At 38.5% G+C, this 15,790-nt stretch overlaps 1 protein-coding gene across 1 annotated transcript in view; it reads right to left on the bottom strand.

Annotated features, from left to right (window-relative positions):
* MDFIC2 (MyoD family inhibitor domain containing 2) overlaps positions 1-15,049 on the bottom strand; it is a 163,833-nt gene extending 148,784 nt beyond the window's left edge. Inside the window, exons 1-2 of the mRNA XM_043978157.1 lie at positions 14,935-15,049; positions 14,164-14,251 (exon numbers count right to left, since the gene is read on the bottom strand). Coding sequence (XP_043834092.1) covers positions 14,164-14,251 — 88 coding nt within the window. The 5' untranslated portion in view covers positions 14,935-15,049. The remainder of the gene's footprint in view (positions 1-14,163; positions 14,252-14,934) is intronic.
* Positions 15,050-15,790: the final 741 nt, after the last annotated feature.

Here is a 15,790-nt window from a genome sequence, read left to right as displayed (position 1 = left end):
GAAGCCTAGTAAGGGCAGTCATGTGACTGCCAGAGCAGCCAGCCAATTGGCTGGGGGCTGTGTGTGGTCAGCTTGGGGTCTGCTGGGAAGAAGGGAGGGTTTTCTGCCATTCTAGCTTGAAGCTGGAAGGTGGCAGGGCACTGCTGTGTGTTCTCAGATGATTCCTGGGTGGTGGTGTTGTTCAGGTTGTATAATTTCCCTTTCCCCATTTTGTTTTCTTTACCTTGATCCTACTGATTCTGTTTGTGTTTTTTAAGTTCGTTCTTCTTAAATAAATCCTGCTCTGTTTTGAGGGAGGCTGTCTCCTTCCTTGCCCCAATATTGTAGCGAGCTGCTTAGCTAACACTCCCCAATTAAAAATTGGTCCTCACAATTTCCTGCTGTGCACGGTACAAAATAGCGTCTTATTTTCAGTTCTCTGTTGTACTTATCATGTATTATTTGTACCCAATCTGTTTTTATTTAATATACTTCTATAAACTGGTAAGCTCCATGAGGACAGAAATCATGTTAATCTAAACTTTGGATGTATCTTGCACCCAGCACAGTATAGGTACTTTTTTCTTTTTTGGGGGGGGGGCAATGGGGGTTAAGTGACTTGCCCAGGGTCACACAGCTAGTAAGTGTCAAGTGTCTGAGGCCAGATTTGAACTCAGGTACTTCTAAATCCAGGGCCAGTGCTTTATCCACTGTGCCACCTAGCTACCCCTACAGTATAGCTATTTAACAAATGTTTCTTGAAGCAAATTGGTTAAAATGTGAAAAAATATTTCAAAACTAAAAAGGGAATTCAACATTTTTACCTTCTCTTTGCTGCAGACAACTAGTTTATGGCCCTGCAGATAAGGAAAAGAATTGGGAAAGACATCTGTTACTTCTAATTTCCCCTCTATGCCATGCTAAAAAAAATGCCAAATCTCCCTTCATTCCTTGACCTCAGATTGATTGCTATATCTCAAGTTTTTATGAGTTAATCCAGGGGCTGCCAAGTTTTCCAGCACTGGGTCACATGATAAGAAATCCATATGTGTGTGGGCCTCACAAATTTAATTATATAATTAATGGCATTCAACTCCAATTACAATTACTAATTGATCCAAGCTTCCTGGCATGATACCTGGCGGCAGTCAGTTACACAAAGGTAGCAGCCAGCAGGTGGTTAGGCCCTATTGACCTGCTGCATCATGTGATTCTGCTAATTGGGCAAGAATCAAAATAATGAAAATTGCAGGCTGGATAAATTTGTTAAGAGAACACGTGGAAAGAAAAGACTTGGTGTTTACAGCTCTTGTGTAATAATGGAAATTTTAGAGTTTACAATAAAAGCTACTTGTTGAAAAGAGCAACCAGTCAGAGTTATTGGGACTGTTTTCATACCTAATAATTTAATCTTTTTTTTTTTTTTTGTGGGGCAGTGGGGGTTACGTGACTTGCCCAAGGTCACACAGCTAGTGTCAAGTGTCTGAGGCCAGATTTGAACTCAGGAACTCCTGAATCCAGGGCTGATGCTTATCCACTGCGCCACCTAGCCACCCCCCAATAATTTAATCTTAAAAACAAAAACAAAAACATAGAAGTGAAAAATGAGTAGAGGGGATTTAGTCATGCAAAGAAAGCACCCAACTATGTGTTTAAGTGGTTACCTTCTTCTTTCAAGATGATCTGGTTTAGTTTCAGAAGCCTCCAGATTTCCTATGAAAAATCACTTCATTGAAGATAAAAGGAATTGCAGTAAGTGTGATAATGTTTTATTCTTTAAAATCTGATTTCTCCAGGAATCCCAAGACTTAGAAATAGAAATGGCCTTAGCACTCTTCTAGTCCCATCCTTTCATCTGACATATGAAGAAATTGAGGTCTTGATTCTGGAAGTTTCTATCATCTCTAATTCATCATCCTGTGCAGATCTGTCCAAATAATCCATTATATTATGAGTTCTTTGAGAACAGTGACTGGTTTTTGGCCTCTTTGCATCCCTACCACTTAGCACAGTGCCTGACACATAGTAAGCACATAAGAAAAAGCACTTGAGCAATGCCAACACCAATCTGACTGTCAAACCCCTGCTCAAACCACCTTCAATGCCCCCCCTTTGCCTATAGAGCACAACATTGATAAAAATGCCTCCTCTTTCCATCTGCTCCCCCATAGCTAGTGTAATGATTGGAATGACGCCACCTATTGGAGACTTGCTGTAGGAAAGCTCCAACATGAGGAGAGGACCTCTGAGGGCAGGACCATGCGTCTTTTCTTTGGTGTCAGGAAGTGATGTATGCTGGTAGGAGGAAGAAGGGGGAGGATGGTGCGCTGGCTCAGGCTCTTTATCTTGTGGACTTGGGTGGAGAGCGGAGCTAGAAATGTGCTCTTCCTTTAATAGATTGATGAATCTAGGCCTTTCTCTTCCTCTTCACCAAATTCTTATTCTCCTTAATAAATGCTTAAAAGTCTAACTCTTGCTAAAGCTTATAATTTATTGGCAACCACTCATTGGATATTTTAGACAGTATAGCTAGAATTTTAGCCCCTTGCACTAGAATATACTCCCCACCTCTCTTTGTCTCTCAGAATCCTTGTTATACTTCAAGCATCCTCTAAGGCAAAGCAGAAGTTATTATTAAGCACTTACTGTATTCCAGGCAGTGAGCTGAGACCTTGGGATACAAATATAAATAAAAATACAGATTCCTTACCTTTACCTAGCAGAATGTAAACTTGAGTGCAGTGGCAATGTTAATTTTATTTTTCACACTATATCATCTTGACCCCAACCTCCTCATCCATAAAATTGTGGTGGTGGTGGTGGGGTTAGTTGAGATGAACTCAGCTATCCCGTTCAGCCAAAAATCTATGACTGTATGAGTTGGAAGACTTTTGCCTTAGTACACAGGTCTATGCACTTAACTCTGGTTACTGAATGTTCATTGTACCAAATTGATGGCCTTGAATTAACTTAACTTGAAGGAAGTAACTTGGTCAAAATCACACCAAGAGTTAACCACAGTTTCACTTCTCTGTCCCTTGTAAGTGAACACAGCTGTGGTGAATATTTTCCTACAGTTCAACTTTGTGGATTTGAAAAGGGTGCACTATATGAGAAGTACTTTTAGAATTGTCTAGAAGACATCCATGTTGTATTCCCTTATTTGGAATAACACGTCCCTGTTCCAATCTGATGTCTGTCTCCTACTTTGAGGTTCATGCTATCTGAATTATCATCCAGTCCAGATCCCGGTGATCATTAACCTCCCCTCCTCCTGCCAAGATATTCTTTCTTCCTCAATGAGTAAAGTGTCTGATTTAAAGACTGTTTCCTGCTTTCCTTATCCTCCTCTCATACTAGTACTAAATTCACCATACATACAATTGATGTCTCAACTATCCTAACTTTTCAGTTACCCAATTTCTTTAGTTCTTGTGACTTAATCCCCCATTCTATCTTGTTACAGATGGTTACACTCTTATGTCTTTACCCACAAGTGTTCCACTTCTGCATTTACAAGCTTTTTAAAAATAATAATTTATCCTTTCAATTCTCTATATTCTTAATGATTCTAATCTCTGTTATTCAACCTCATCATGATCTCCAATCCTTCTACTTGGTTGTTTTCCAAGATATCACCCATAGACTGACTGGACTCCCTCCCCTTTCCTATCTTGATACTTTGATGAATCAATTTAACCCTATACCATTCTTTATTCTTTAATCTCTGTCACTGTACTATCACTGATCATTCTTTGCCATGTCCCAATCTTGGATCACTCTTACAACCTACCTTGGTTCCTATTCATATTATAATATAAAAATCTGTAGAAAATCATGAAACCATGCTGAATCCACTACAAAAATTTATGATACATAAACTGAAATGTACCCTCACTGCATAAAGTCAAATATTCTATTACTCCTTAGTTGGTTCATTGTCCTATTATGTTTTGTATTTCTGTGATCAAATCCATGAATTTTTCCTCCAGAGTTTTCTTCTATTTATTTGACCAATGAAACCATTTCTCTTCTATGAAAGTGACACCCATGTCATTTATTTTTCTTTCAGTTTTGTTATGTAATTTAAATAAATTTAGATCACTATCCATTTGAACTTTATCTTGTAATTTATTATGTGGTATGAATTTAAACCTCATTTTTGTCTTGTAACTAAAAAAAAAAAAACTTGCCCACCATTTCTTGTTGAATTATAATTCCATGGAGAAGCAGTGGGGCAACTGTCATAGAAAGGTGACTTCAGAGACAGTATGACTTAGGTTCCTATTCTTTATTTATCATCTGAATTCAAATCCAGGGTCAGACACTTACTAGCTGTGTGACCTTGAGCAAATTATTTACCCTGTCTGCCTCAGTTTCCTCTTCTGTAATTTGGGAATAATAATAGCATTTATCTCATAGAATTATGGTGAGGATCAAATGAGATAATTGTTGTAAGATGCTTTGCAAATCTTACAATTCTATATAAAAGCAAGCTATTATTGATGCAATTTACCCTTATTATAAATAACTTTCTTTTCTGTTGATTTTATTCCAGAAGTATGGCTTCTTTTTTTGTCGTGTGAAGTTCTGAACTTCAGTCAAAATTATCTTGATTATTTTTTGTTCACATACAAGCAATTACGCAGGAGTCAGAAGATATCAAGCTTGCAGGAAGTGTGGGAAAAGACTTATAAGTTTCAATCCTGGGGGAGTGTCTGTCAGAGCTTCTCTAGGGATCTTTGGTGACCCCTGATACTTCTGTGACTCAGCTCTAAAATACTTTCACTTTGAAATAGATGAGTGATCCCAGCAGGCCATTGAGCAAGAAAAGCTGAAGAGTCAATTGAGAGAGTGATCTGCCTTCCCCTTAGTTAAGTTTTTTTTCTCTTTCAACTGCTGATTGTTTCATGAATAACCTTGTCTGAAGAGTCCACAAAATATCGGTGCCATTTTCCCTCACCTGGAAGTTTAGGGGTTGCAAGCCACAGGGCAACTAAAGCTGGGACTCAACTGGACAAGTTTGGGCCTGGGTCTCTGGTCAACTCTTCTGTTTTATTTTTCTTTGACTGATTGTAGGGGACCAAGAAATCACCCTGAGATAAATATGTAGAGCTTTCTAGCCAACACTGTGGCTTTGAGAGGTCAGTAGGTCCCTTGGTGGGAACTAACTGTAAGTAGGAGGAGTTTCTCTATCAGAAAAGACAAGAACAGATGAAAAGCTTAGCCTAAGTGCTGTCCTGACTTGCCAAAAGCCATGGATTAGGAGTTGCTTGGACAGTACAGAGATGAGGTGAAATATAAAATGCCCTACTTTTCTGTCCTAGTAAATGTTTTATCAGTTTATGGTTGTAAGTCTCAGTTTCCTGGCACAGTATAATAGTAATTATATTGATGCTATTTGTTTAGCTTAAGTTTTCATCCATGTAAGCTGACCATAAAAGTATTCATAAGTTACTGAAATACACTTTAAGTCTGTCGGTTTGAGCTGGTGGGAACCTGTTTTGTTTAACTTTTCCCTTGGTTATAGGAAATGAATGCCCATTACATATTGTGTACCTTTCTATTCTCCTCTCTGTGGAGAAAATAGAGATGAACCCAAACCTAAGATTTAAGAAAAAATTCTCAGAGCACTAGGTCAGAGGGATATCATGAGCCAAAGCATTTAAGAAAATGAACCTAATTCCTCTCAGTCTCTACTTCACAGTCTTCTTCTCTGACCCAGCTCCTGACTTTCCAATGCTCAATCTTCTCACCTCCAATGACTTCTATCTTCAATATGCCTCATTCATTACTCATGGTAGCTATCATAGCTTAGAACTCTCTGCTATCTCCAATAGGCAACAGAAGCTGGTCAAATGCTGAAATACTTAATTATGACTCACGAGATCTTGAATCACTATTAGAAACCAGGAATTAAATAGAATAAATACCTCATATTCTTTTGTAACTATATCTTGCAATGCAATAAATTAAGAGGTTCAGTTATCTGCTGTTCTATTGGTATTGTTGCTATTGTTCAGTCACATCATTTGTGTCCAACTCTTTGTAACCCTATTTTGAGTTTCTTGGCAAAGAGACTGGAGTAGTTTGCCATTTCCTTCTCCATCTCATTTTATAGATGAAGAACTGAGATGAACAGGTTTAAGTTATCTGCCCAGGGTCACACAGCTAGTAAGGGCCTGAGGCCAGATTTGGACTCAGTAAGGTGAGTCTTCCTGACTCCATGGCCATTGCTCTATTCATTGCACTACTAGCTGCTCCTCCATTAGTATTAATAAACATTAATTATATCTGACTACGTACAAGGCCCTAGGGATCAAAAGGAAAAGTAATCTGTCAGTCAAGTAGCATTTATTAAGCACCAACATGTCAGTCAACAGTCAACAATTATTTTTAAAAGCACTCTGCCAAGTGCTGGAGATAAAAAATTAAAAAAAAATAGTCTCTGCTCTCAAAGGACTCATAAGTTTAATGGTGGACAACATGCAAACAGCTAGGAAAAACAAAATATATACAGGATAAATTGAGGATAGTCTCAGAGGAAGGCAATAATATTAAGGACTGGGAAAGCCAACTTGCAGAACATTAAATGTGAATTGAGACTTGAAGAAAACCAGGAGAGAGAGAGAGAGAGAGAGAGAGAGAGAGAGAGAGAGAGAGAGAGAGAGAGAGAGAGAGAGAGAGAATGAGAACATTTTAGGCATGGGCTGAAGCCAGTGAAAATGTTCAGGGTCAGGATTCAGAGTGTTGTCTGAGAAGAAGGACAAGGAGGCCACAATCATTGGACCACCAAGTGTGTGGAGAGGAGTAAAGTGTAAGAAAGCTGGGAACATAGAAGACTGGAAGAGGTCAAGTTTTGAAAAGCTTTGAAAACAAAAGAGAGGATTTTATATTTGATCCTAGAAGTGTCAGGGAATCACTGGAGCTTAATGAATGTGGTACGGTCAGAATGGTATTTTAGTAAGATTAGTGTGGTACTTTAGTGCAAGATAGGCTGAACTGAGGTCTAAGGTGGAGAGACTAACCTCCACAGGTTTTCGCAATTGTCCAGGCATGAGGTGATGAGGATCTGAACCAGGATAAGGGCAATGTTAGAGGAGAGAAGGGGATGTGTACAAGAGATGTAATGAAGGTAGAAATGATAGAACTTAACAACCAATTGGATTTGAGGGATGAAAGAGTGAAGAATCAAGGATGACATTTAGGTTGAAAGCTTGGGTGATTGGAAAACTGGGGCTCCCATTGAGATTAATAGGGAGGTTAGAAATAGGGGAGGCCATGGTGGAGGAAAGATGAGTTCAATTGGGGACATTTTTATTTTAAGATATCTATAGGTCATTTAGTTTGAGCTATCTGAAAGGTGGTTGGAGATATGAGGATGGAAATCTAGAGAAGAGGGAGTATCAAAAAGGAGAGGGTGATCTATCTACAGGGTTAAAGATCGCAAAGAGGTCAAGAAGGATGAGACTTGAAAAGAGGCCATTGGTTTCGGCATCAAAACATCATTAGCGGGGGCAGCTAGGTGGCACAGTGGATAGAGCACCGGTCCTGGAGTCAGGAGGACCTGAGTTCAAATCTGGCCTCAGACACTTGACCCTTACTAGCTGTGTGACCCTGGGCAAGTCACTTAACCCCAATTGCCTCACTAAAAATAAACAAATAAATAAACAAATAAATAAATAAATAAAATAAGAAATCATTAGTAACTTTGGAGAGAATAGTGTCTGTTGAATGATGAGGTCAGAAATCAGACTGTAGGGAATTAAGAGAATGAGAGAAAAGGAAGTGGAAGTAGATGTTGCCGTTGGCCTTCTAAAGGAGTTTAGCCAGAAAAAGGAGGAAATATATAGGATCAGAGCTGGTGGGGACAGACTGATCAAGGGAAAGATTTTTGAGGATAGAGGAGACATGGGTATGTTTGTAAGCAGTAGGAAAGCAGCCAGTCCACAGGGAGAGATTAAAGACTACTGAGAGTAGGGATGAGACAAGGGACAATTTGTTGGAGAAAAGGGGACATTGAGGTACTTGAGCATGTGGAGAGGTTTGGCTTGGAAACACGAAAGTCTACCTTTTCATGTGAAACAGTGTCGAAGGAGGAGGCATTTGAGCAGAAGGCATCTAAATGATGTGAGATGAAGAACAGGGGAGAAATGGAAACAGAATGACCTTGATTTTTTTTTTTTGGTGAAATAAAAAGCAATGTTTTCAGTTGATTAATTGAAGTAAGGGGAGCTGTGGGAGGTCTGAGAAGGGATTAAAAGTTCTCCCTTACCCACACCCCCTGCCTAAAGCATTTGGGAATTATTGCGAGAGGGAGCTTAAAAAGAGTTGTCTTGATGCACTGATGGTTCAGTTTATGGCAACATAAACTTGTCATAGGCCAAGTCGGCACAGCTCTCTGATTTTCTTCAGCTTTCTTAAATAGCGTGAGAGTAAGAGCAAAGGCAGCAAATGTTGGGAGTAAGCCAAGGCCATGGTTTGGAAGGCAAGATCTTTAATAGGGCAAAGGGGAAAGAATGAAGGTAGAGAGTTGAACTTTTTTACTAAGAAGCCTGGAGTTGGGGAATGAAATGCCTGATATTGGCAGCATCAAACAAGTGTAACAAGAACATGGAGTATGTGAAGGGGTCCAATGTGATGCTATAGCTATATCAGGGATCTACCAAACCAGGGGAACTACAAATAGTCCTCATTGACTCCAATGTAGCAACTTCCTTACACTTGAAATTCCATCACCTATCACTGTGTCTTTGCCCTGGCTGGCCTCCATACCTAAAATGCTCTGCCCTCTTACCTCTGCCTCTTAGTTTCAGTGACTTCTTTCAATCTTCAGTACAAATTCCAACTTCTACAAAAGACCTTTTCCTGTTTCCTAACAACTAATATCTTTGCTCTTAGATTATCTTCCATCCACTCTGTCTTGCATATAATTCACATATTGTCTTCCCCACTAGAATATAAGCTCATTGAGGGGCAGTGATTGTTTTTGCCTTTCTTTAAGTCCCCAGCTATTACTAAAACAACTGGCACACAGCAAGTATTAAATGCCTAATGATGGACTGCATCTGCCAGAGGGTCCTATGTTATCATGAAGCAATAATTCTGTACAAAGTGATTGGAGGAATTCAAACCAGATTTCTTAAAGTGCAGGATACTCCTGCTGTGGACTCCAAACACGCTAGCCACATTACTGTGGATCAAGCCTTAAGGCAGAGCCCATTATTTAAAAGAGCACAGATTCACGCTACCAATTTCCCTCTTAAAAGGGAAAAAAAGCATTTATGTTCTAAAACTAACTCATCCTGCTAATTCCCAATTAAGATGTTGTCATCGAGCATCTGGCTCAATTCCCTTTTATGAAATACAGTAAACATAATTTTAGCGTAGCTTAAATGAAGTGTCCAAATGGGATAGCACAGGTCACCTGGGAAATTAGATTTTTGAGATTATGAGTATAAAATGCTCAAGTTGTACTTCATTGGCAAGTTTTTAAAAATAGTCCTTTTTCAAAGAACATCTTTGACTGGTTTATCAATTTCAATATGACACAAGTGTAAGATTTTGAAAGGGGCAACCTAGCATAGTAAATTTCTCCAGCTGGAGTTAGATAGATGTCTTTTGTTGTTCATCAGTTATGTCCAAATTTCCATGACCTTATTTGGGGTTTTCTTGGTAAAGATACCAAAGTGGTTTGCCATTTCCTTCTCCAGCTCATTTTTACAGGTAAGGAAACTGAGATAAACAGTGTCAAATGGCTCTCCCAGGGTCACACAGCTAATAAATGTCTGAGGCTGGATTTGAACTCAGATTTTCCTGACTCTGGGTCCAGTGCTCTAGCCACTGCACCACCTAGCTGCCCAGAAAGATGACTAATTCTACCTTAAATTTGGCACCCCCCCTTCTCAAGTTAATTCCAATTTTTTCTGTATGTACCCTGTATAAATATCATTGTTTATAATTAGATTGTGAGCTCCTTGAGAGCAAGCTTTATTTTGTTTTTTCTCTGTATCCCCAATGCTTATCATAGTTTTGGGCACATAGTAGGCATTTAATAAATACTTGTTTACTGGACTCCATGTGGGTTCAAATTTTGCATCTGACACTAGGAGTATGCCCTACAGGAAGCAGTTTAATTTCTCTGAGCCTAATATCCTTATCTAGAAAATGAGATCAATAATTCCTGTAGTTCTTTTATTAGGATATGATAATGAATATAAGATACTTAGTAAATATCTATTTTGTTGTCATTATTAGAACCTGGAAGAAAAAAAATAAGACTTTAAAAATGAGGATTTCCATAGAATTTAAATATATTAAAAAATCCAGCTTACTAGGTATGCATCCATTCTTATTTTCATATATTTGGGCTCCACCACAAAAGCTGAAGGGAGATTTTTGGTCCTACCTTAGGAAAAATTTTCTACTCCCACATCCATTTTTAAAATATTCAAAATAGAAGCCATAAAGATAATGTTAAATGACAATGTTGTTAAATAAATGTGCTATTGTCTTTTAAAAAAAAGATTAGAAAATTTCAAACCATATGATTTACATAGTTTCTTTCAGAGAGAAATATATAGATAGCCAGCATGAGTCAATGGTTGGACATGGAGTCTGAGGATCCATATTTGGATATTGTCTTTGTGGCTACTTGGGGGGCCTTGGGCAAGACATGTAACCAATGTGAATGTGATTTGCTTCCTTTATGAAATGAAGAGATTGAACTAGATGGCTTCTCAGGGTCATTCTATTCCTAAATCTATGATCCTATGATCTTTATACCAATGCTGAATTTAGGAACTCTAGCCATCACTGAAATACATAATCCCCAGGACTTAAGACACTAGGCCAATCTGATGACGGGTAGTCTCACCATGTAGAGAAATTTTGAAATTATAAAAAAATATCATAGTTTTCAGTTGGTCAAAGAACGCAAAGTGTGAGCAAGAAATGGATAGGAGGGATGGTTGAAGGAATACAGAGAAGGGATATATGAAGGGGAAGCCATTATGGAGACACAATGTTTTTCTAAGTAGGGATTGTTCAGAAGCGGAACTTCACAAAGGTCCTTTCATGGTCATAATTTCTTTGACATAACAATTCTATGTGGCTTAGTCACTGTTCTTTTGATCACTATATTATAGAATATCATATTCTCTTCCAACTGGTAAGATAATCTTATATGATGCAGACACTGAAGAACAGTTACTAATCAACCTAGCACATGTAGAAGAGTTCAGTCAAGGTGTGGTACTTGTATCTAGGGAGTAATTGAATATTGATTGTATTCTTCAGTTTTTCTTCAACTACTTCATAAAACTGAAGGGTTATAAGAGAGAACCGTGAGTACTATGTTTTGTCTTTGGAATTTTGTTTAGAACTTGTAATTTCACTGATGAAAGTTGGAGATTCCCAGTGGAGATAGAGCTGCCAAAGTGCATAGATCAATTGATAGATAGATAATAGGTAGATCGATAGGGGTAGCAAGGGGTGCCGTACATAGAGTGCTGGACCTGGAGTCAGGACGACTCATCTTCCAGATCTTCCAGAGTTCAAGTCTGATCTCAGACACTTACTAGCTGTGTGACCCTGGGCAAGTCACTTAACCCTATTTACCTTAGTTTCCTCTTCCAGAAAATGAGATAGAAAAGGAAAGTGCAATCTACTCTAGTATATCTGCCAAGAAACCACAAATGGCATCATGAAGAGTCAGTCATGGTTGAAATGACTCAACAACAACAGATAGAGAGAAAGAAAGAAAGAAAGAAAGATAGATAGATAGATAGATAGATAGATAGATAGATAGATAGATAGATAGATAGATGAAAGCTAAAAAATTTATTAAGCACTATCTGCTAGGTACTGTGCTAAGCACAGTACATTAAAATATAAGCAAGTAAGATATTCTTTGCCCTCAAGGAATTTGCATTCCAATAGGGGGAGAAACAAACACATAATAAGCTGAAGCTATTTATGGTAGAGCTTGCTCATGACAAGGAAGTGGTAAGGATGTCCAGTTCCTGACTAGAAAAGGTGAAAGGTTCTCTATGACAGCCTGGTCACTCAGAGCAGAGTTCAAGTGTGGTGTGGGAGGTTGGGAGGCAGTTGGAGAATGTTTTCTCGATTTCTGATTTCTGACAAGATAATGAGACATATTAGAACTGGGCAACATAGAGGGTAAGTGACTTGCTCAGGGTTACGCAGTTTACATGAGACAGTATTTAACACAGATCTGCCTAACTCTGAGAAAGGCTCTCTCTATCCACTATATCATGCTGCCCCTCTGTCTCTCTGTCTTTTTGTCTCTGTGTCTCTCTCTGTGTCTGTCTGTCTCTCTCTCCCTCTCGCTCCCTCTCCCGCTCTCCTTCCTTTCTCCTCATCTCTCTCTGACTATATTTGTCTGTCTCTCCCTCCCCCCTCTCTGCATCTGTGTTTCTTCATCTCTATGTCTTTCTGTCTCTATCTCCCATAGGAATTTTCAACCTGGAGTCTATGGAAATCCAAGTGTGCCATGGATAAAGGAATATACCTGGATATATGGATAAAGGCATATAAAATCCATATACCTGGATTCGGAGAAAACGTAGCTTTATTTAAATGCAATTGGTTTCCTCTATAATCTTATGCATTTTCAAACATTCTTCCATGGGCTCTACCAGACTATCTAAGGTGGCAGTGACACAAACATGTTAAGAGCCCTTAAACTCCAGGGAAGGTAACATGGTAACATGACATAATGTACAGAGTGTTGGGCTCATCCCTCTGATACACACACTAGCCTAGAAAAGTGGGCAAGTCATTAATAATAGTAACTAACATTTATATAGCACCTACTATGTGCTAAGCACTTTACAGATATTATCTCGGTTGATCCTCATGTCCCTCCTAGGAGATAGGTGCCATGGTTATCCCCATGTTACACATGAGTAAAAACTGAGGTTAAATGACTTGCCCAGGGTCACATAGCTAGGAAGTTTTGAGCTCAGGTCTTCCTGACTCCAAGTCAGGTGCTTTATGCACTGTATCATCTAGCTGTTTTGTGCCTTAGGCAAATCCCTAAGAGGTATCTACTGAGTCATGAATCAGTGAATGAAAAATCATTTATTAAGCACTTACTATATTCTAGGTCTGATACTCAGCACAGACATTTGTCATAGATAGGTCCTGTTGTACAATGGAAGAAGAAACTCCCAAACCAGTAGTCCCGATATTGACAAAGTCTTTTGCTATTTTGTGCATACGTGTGCCTATATGTTTATGGATATATGTATATCCATAAATGTTTATTCAGATATATAATCTAGATGAAGATACCTATCCTCACAGGTGTATAAATAGTTATACTATGAGGACATATTGATTTATATGTATATTTCCAGCCGTGTATTACGTACACTTTGATAGCTACCTCATTCTCCCCCTGGGAATGAGGCTGCTCTAATTGCAGTGAATGGTGATTCTATTTGTAGACTTCAGAGACTACTGTATATGTGGTTTGCACAGTTAAGAAAAGAAAGCGTATTTGCTACTCCTCAAGCTATTTAGCCTCCCTGAGAAATACAAAAGAAAGAAAATTTACACAGGGAACTCAATTGCAATTGTGCCTTATATACATCCTACATAGTGACTGACTGATGATGATGAGGTCACTGTGGGTTTTGTGTTTTTGTTGTTGTTTTTTCCAAATAGAGGCAAAAAATGAACTTTGATTTTCCTGGGACACAAAAACTGCAATACTTTATTATCAGGCATGCAGAAATACCACCAATTTAGGCCATGTTAATACAAATAAAACAAATTATTAAAGCAATTAAAAACACTACCTCTCCCAAATAAAACATATATACATATATATACATATATATATACATATATATACATATATACATATATATATATATATATATAGAGAGAGAGAGAGAGAGAGAGAGAGAGAGAGAGAGAGAGAGAGAGAGAGAGAGAGAGGCAGACAGACACAGAGATAGAGATAGAGACAGAGAGACACATGGAGTGAGACAGAAAGACAGACAGACAGAGACAGAGAAAAACAGAGACAGACAGAGAGAAACTTTCAGGCTGAGCTGAGTAGATTTTTTTTCTCCCTATTTTCTCTTAAGCCATCTTTGGATAAACAAAAGATAATTTTAAGTTAATGAAAACCCACCAAAAATGTGAACTTACCTTCATTCAACCAAGAAATATTATTTTTATCATTTTCAAAATTCTCTGCTGCTCTGATTTTTATCTTTCCCAGCTCAGTTTCTGACATCTGAGTGAAAACAGAATTGATGAAATAAAAAGTTTCATTAACAACCAAAATTCACAATATTGAGCTTCTCCTCGACTGTATCTTGATTCTTAGCTGCATTTTTTTATTCATTGCCTAACATTCAAACTCTTATAATGCTATCCATTAGTATCATTCTTAATGCTTTCTAAAATGTTAAATAATTTGTATATCCAGTTACAGTCTTTGGTAACATAAACTGCTATAAATTGTTACAAATGAGCTTAGTAATAAATTCCTAGCCTCGGAGGACAACACATATACATCTAGGCACAGGATTGCAAAAATGATGCATGCTCTGGTTTAATGGGATCCTTAGGTCTCAGTAAGGCAAAGCAGGCTGCAAAAATGAAATATAATAAGGTAAACAGTGATAAAAATCACAAAGGGAACTTTAACAGTGTGTGACCCTCCCACACATACACCCCAGGATAGCTTTTATTTATCACCTCCAGCAATATATTTGGCCTCATGAGAATGAAACCTAAAGCATGCAAAGTTACTGTAGCTGAGGGTATTACTGAGAGAGAGCGATTGAATGTATTTGGACCCTTGAACTTGACTTTTAAATGTTCTGAGTGAGACAGGAATGTCCACTCTTCAAGTAAAGGATGTCCTATACTTCCTAGGAACCCAAATGGCCTAAAGTACCATCAGCTGTTTACCTGGTTGTTCCAAGATGAGGAGGCAGCTGGAGGAGGAGGAATTGGGAGCTTTGGAGCTGTTCTTCCCGTAGACTCCCTTGTTTTCTGTGGGTGTCCAGCATTCCCTCACACTGACAGAAGTGAGCAGAAGAGCAACTGCACTCCCTTCCTCCCTCCCTCTGTCCCTCCCTCCCTCCCTGTGTGGTGCTAGGTCTGTAAAGCTGCCAGAGCCATACAAGTGACTGCTGAGAGCTGGATTTTTTTAAAGTTCTTATTAAGCCTTGGCATTCAAGCAATGTGAAAACCAACTTGATGGTGACTATTTATTAAAATGCCACACAACCAAATAGGATATACCAAATAGACTCTTTTACTACTGGCTTATTGAGGAAAAGTTAGGGGAAAACAATAAAGGAAATAGAGGGGAAATATCAATCCCTGCCCCCCTTCCCAAACAAACAGCAACAAGCACAGCTAATTATAGATTATTTGGGCTGAAATAAAGTTAGGGAAAATACCATGAAATGGTCAAATCTAGGAGTTTACTACACAATCAGTGTTTTGGACAATAATTTCCCAAATTCCTCATGGATGACAGTTTGAATAGAAATGTGAAGTTGTTGATACTTTCTAGGAAATCTCCAAAAACGTTTACCTATTTATTGAGCACATTGGGGACAACTGCAAGAAAATTTAATTCATCCCAATACCCTATTTCCTCCTTTGTGTGTTTCCTGAAGTGATATAGATAATTGATCTAGTGGAACATGGTTTGTCAGGGCATAGGTTAAAGGACAGGACAGCTGACTTCAAGAATTTTAAGGGTGACCACATGAAGTGTGATTGAACTTTTTCTTCGGGGATCCTAAATGGTTAT

Source organism: Dromiciops gliroides, chromosome 1 (genome assembly GCF_019393635.1).
Source record: "Dromiciops gliroides isolate mDroGli1 chromosome 1, mDroGli1.pri, whole genome shotgun sequence".
NCBI classification, from domain to species: Eukaryota; Metazoa; Chordata; class Mammalia; order Microbiotheria; family Microbiotheriidae; genus Dromiciops; species Dromiciops gliroides.
This window is presented reverse-complemented; position numbering and strand designations above follow the sequence as displayed.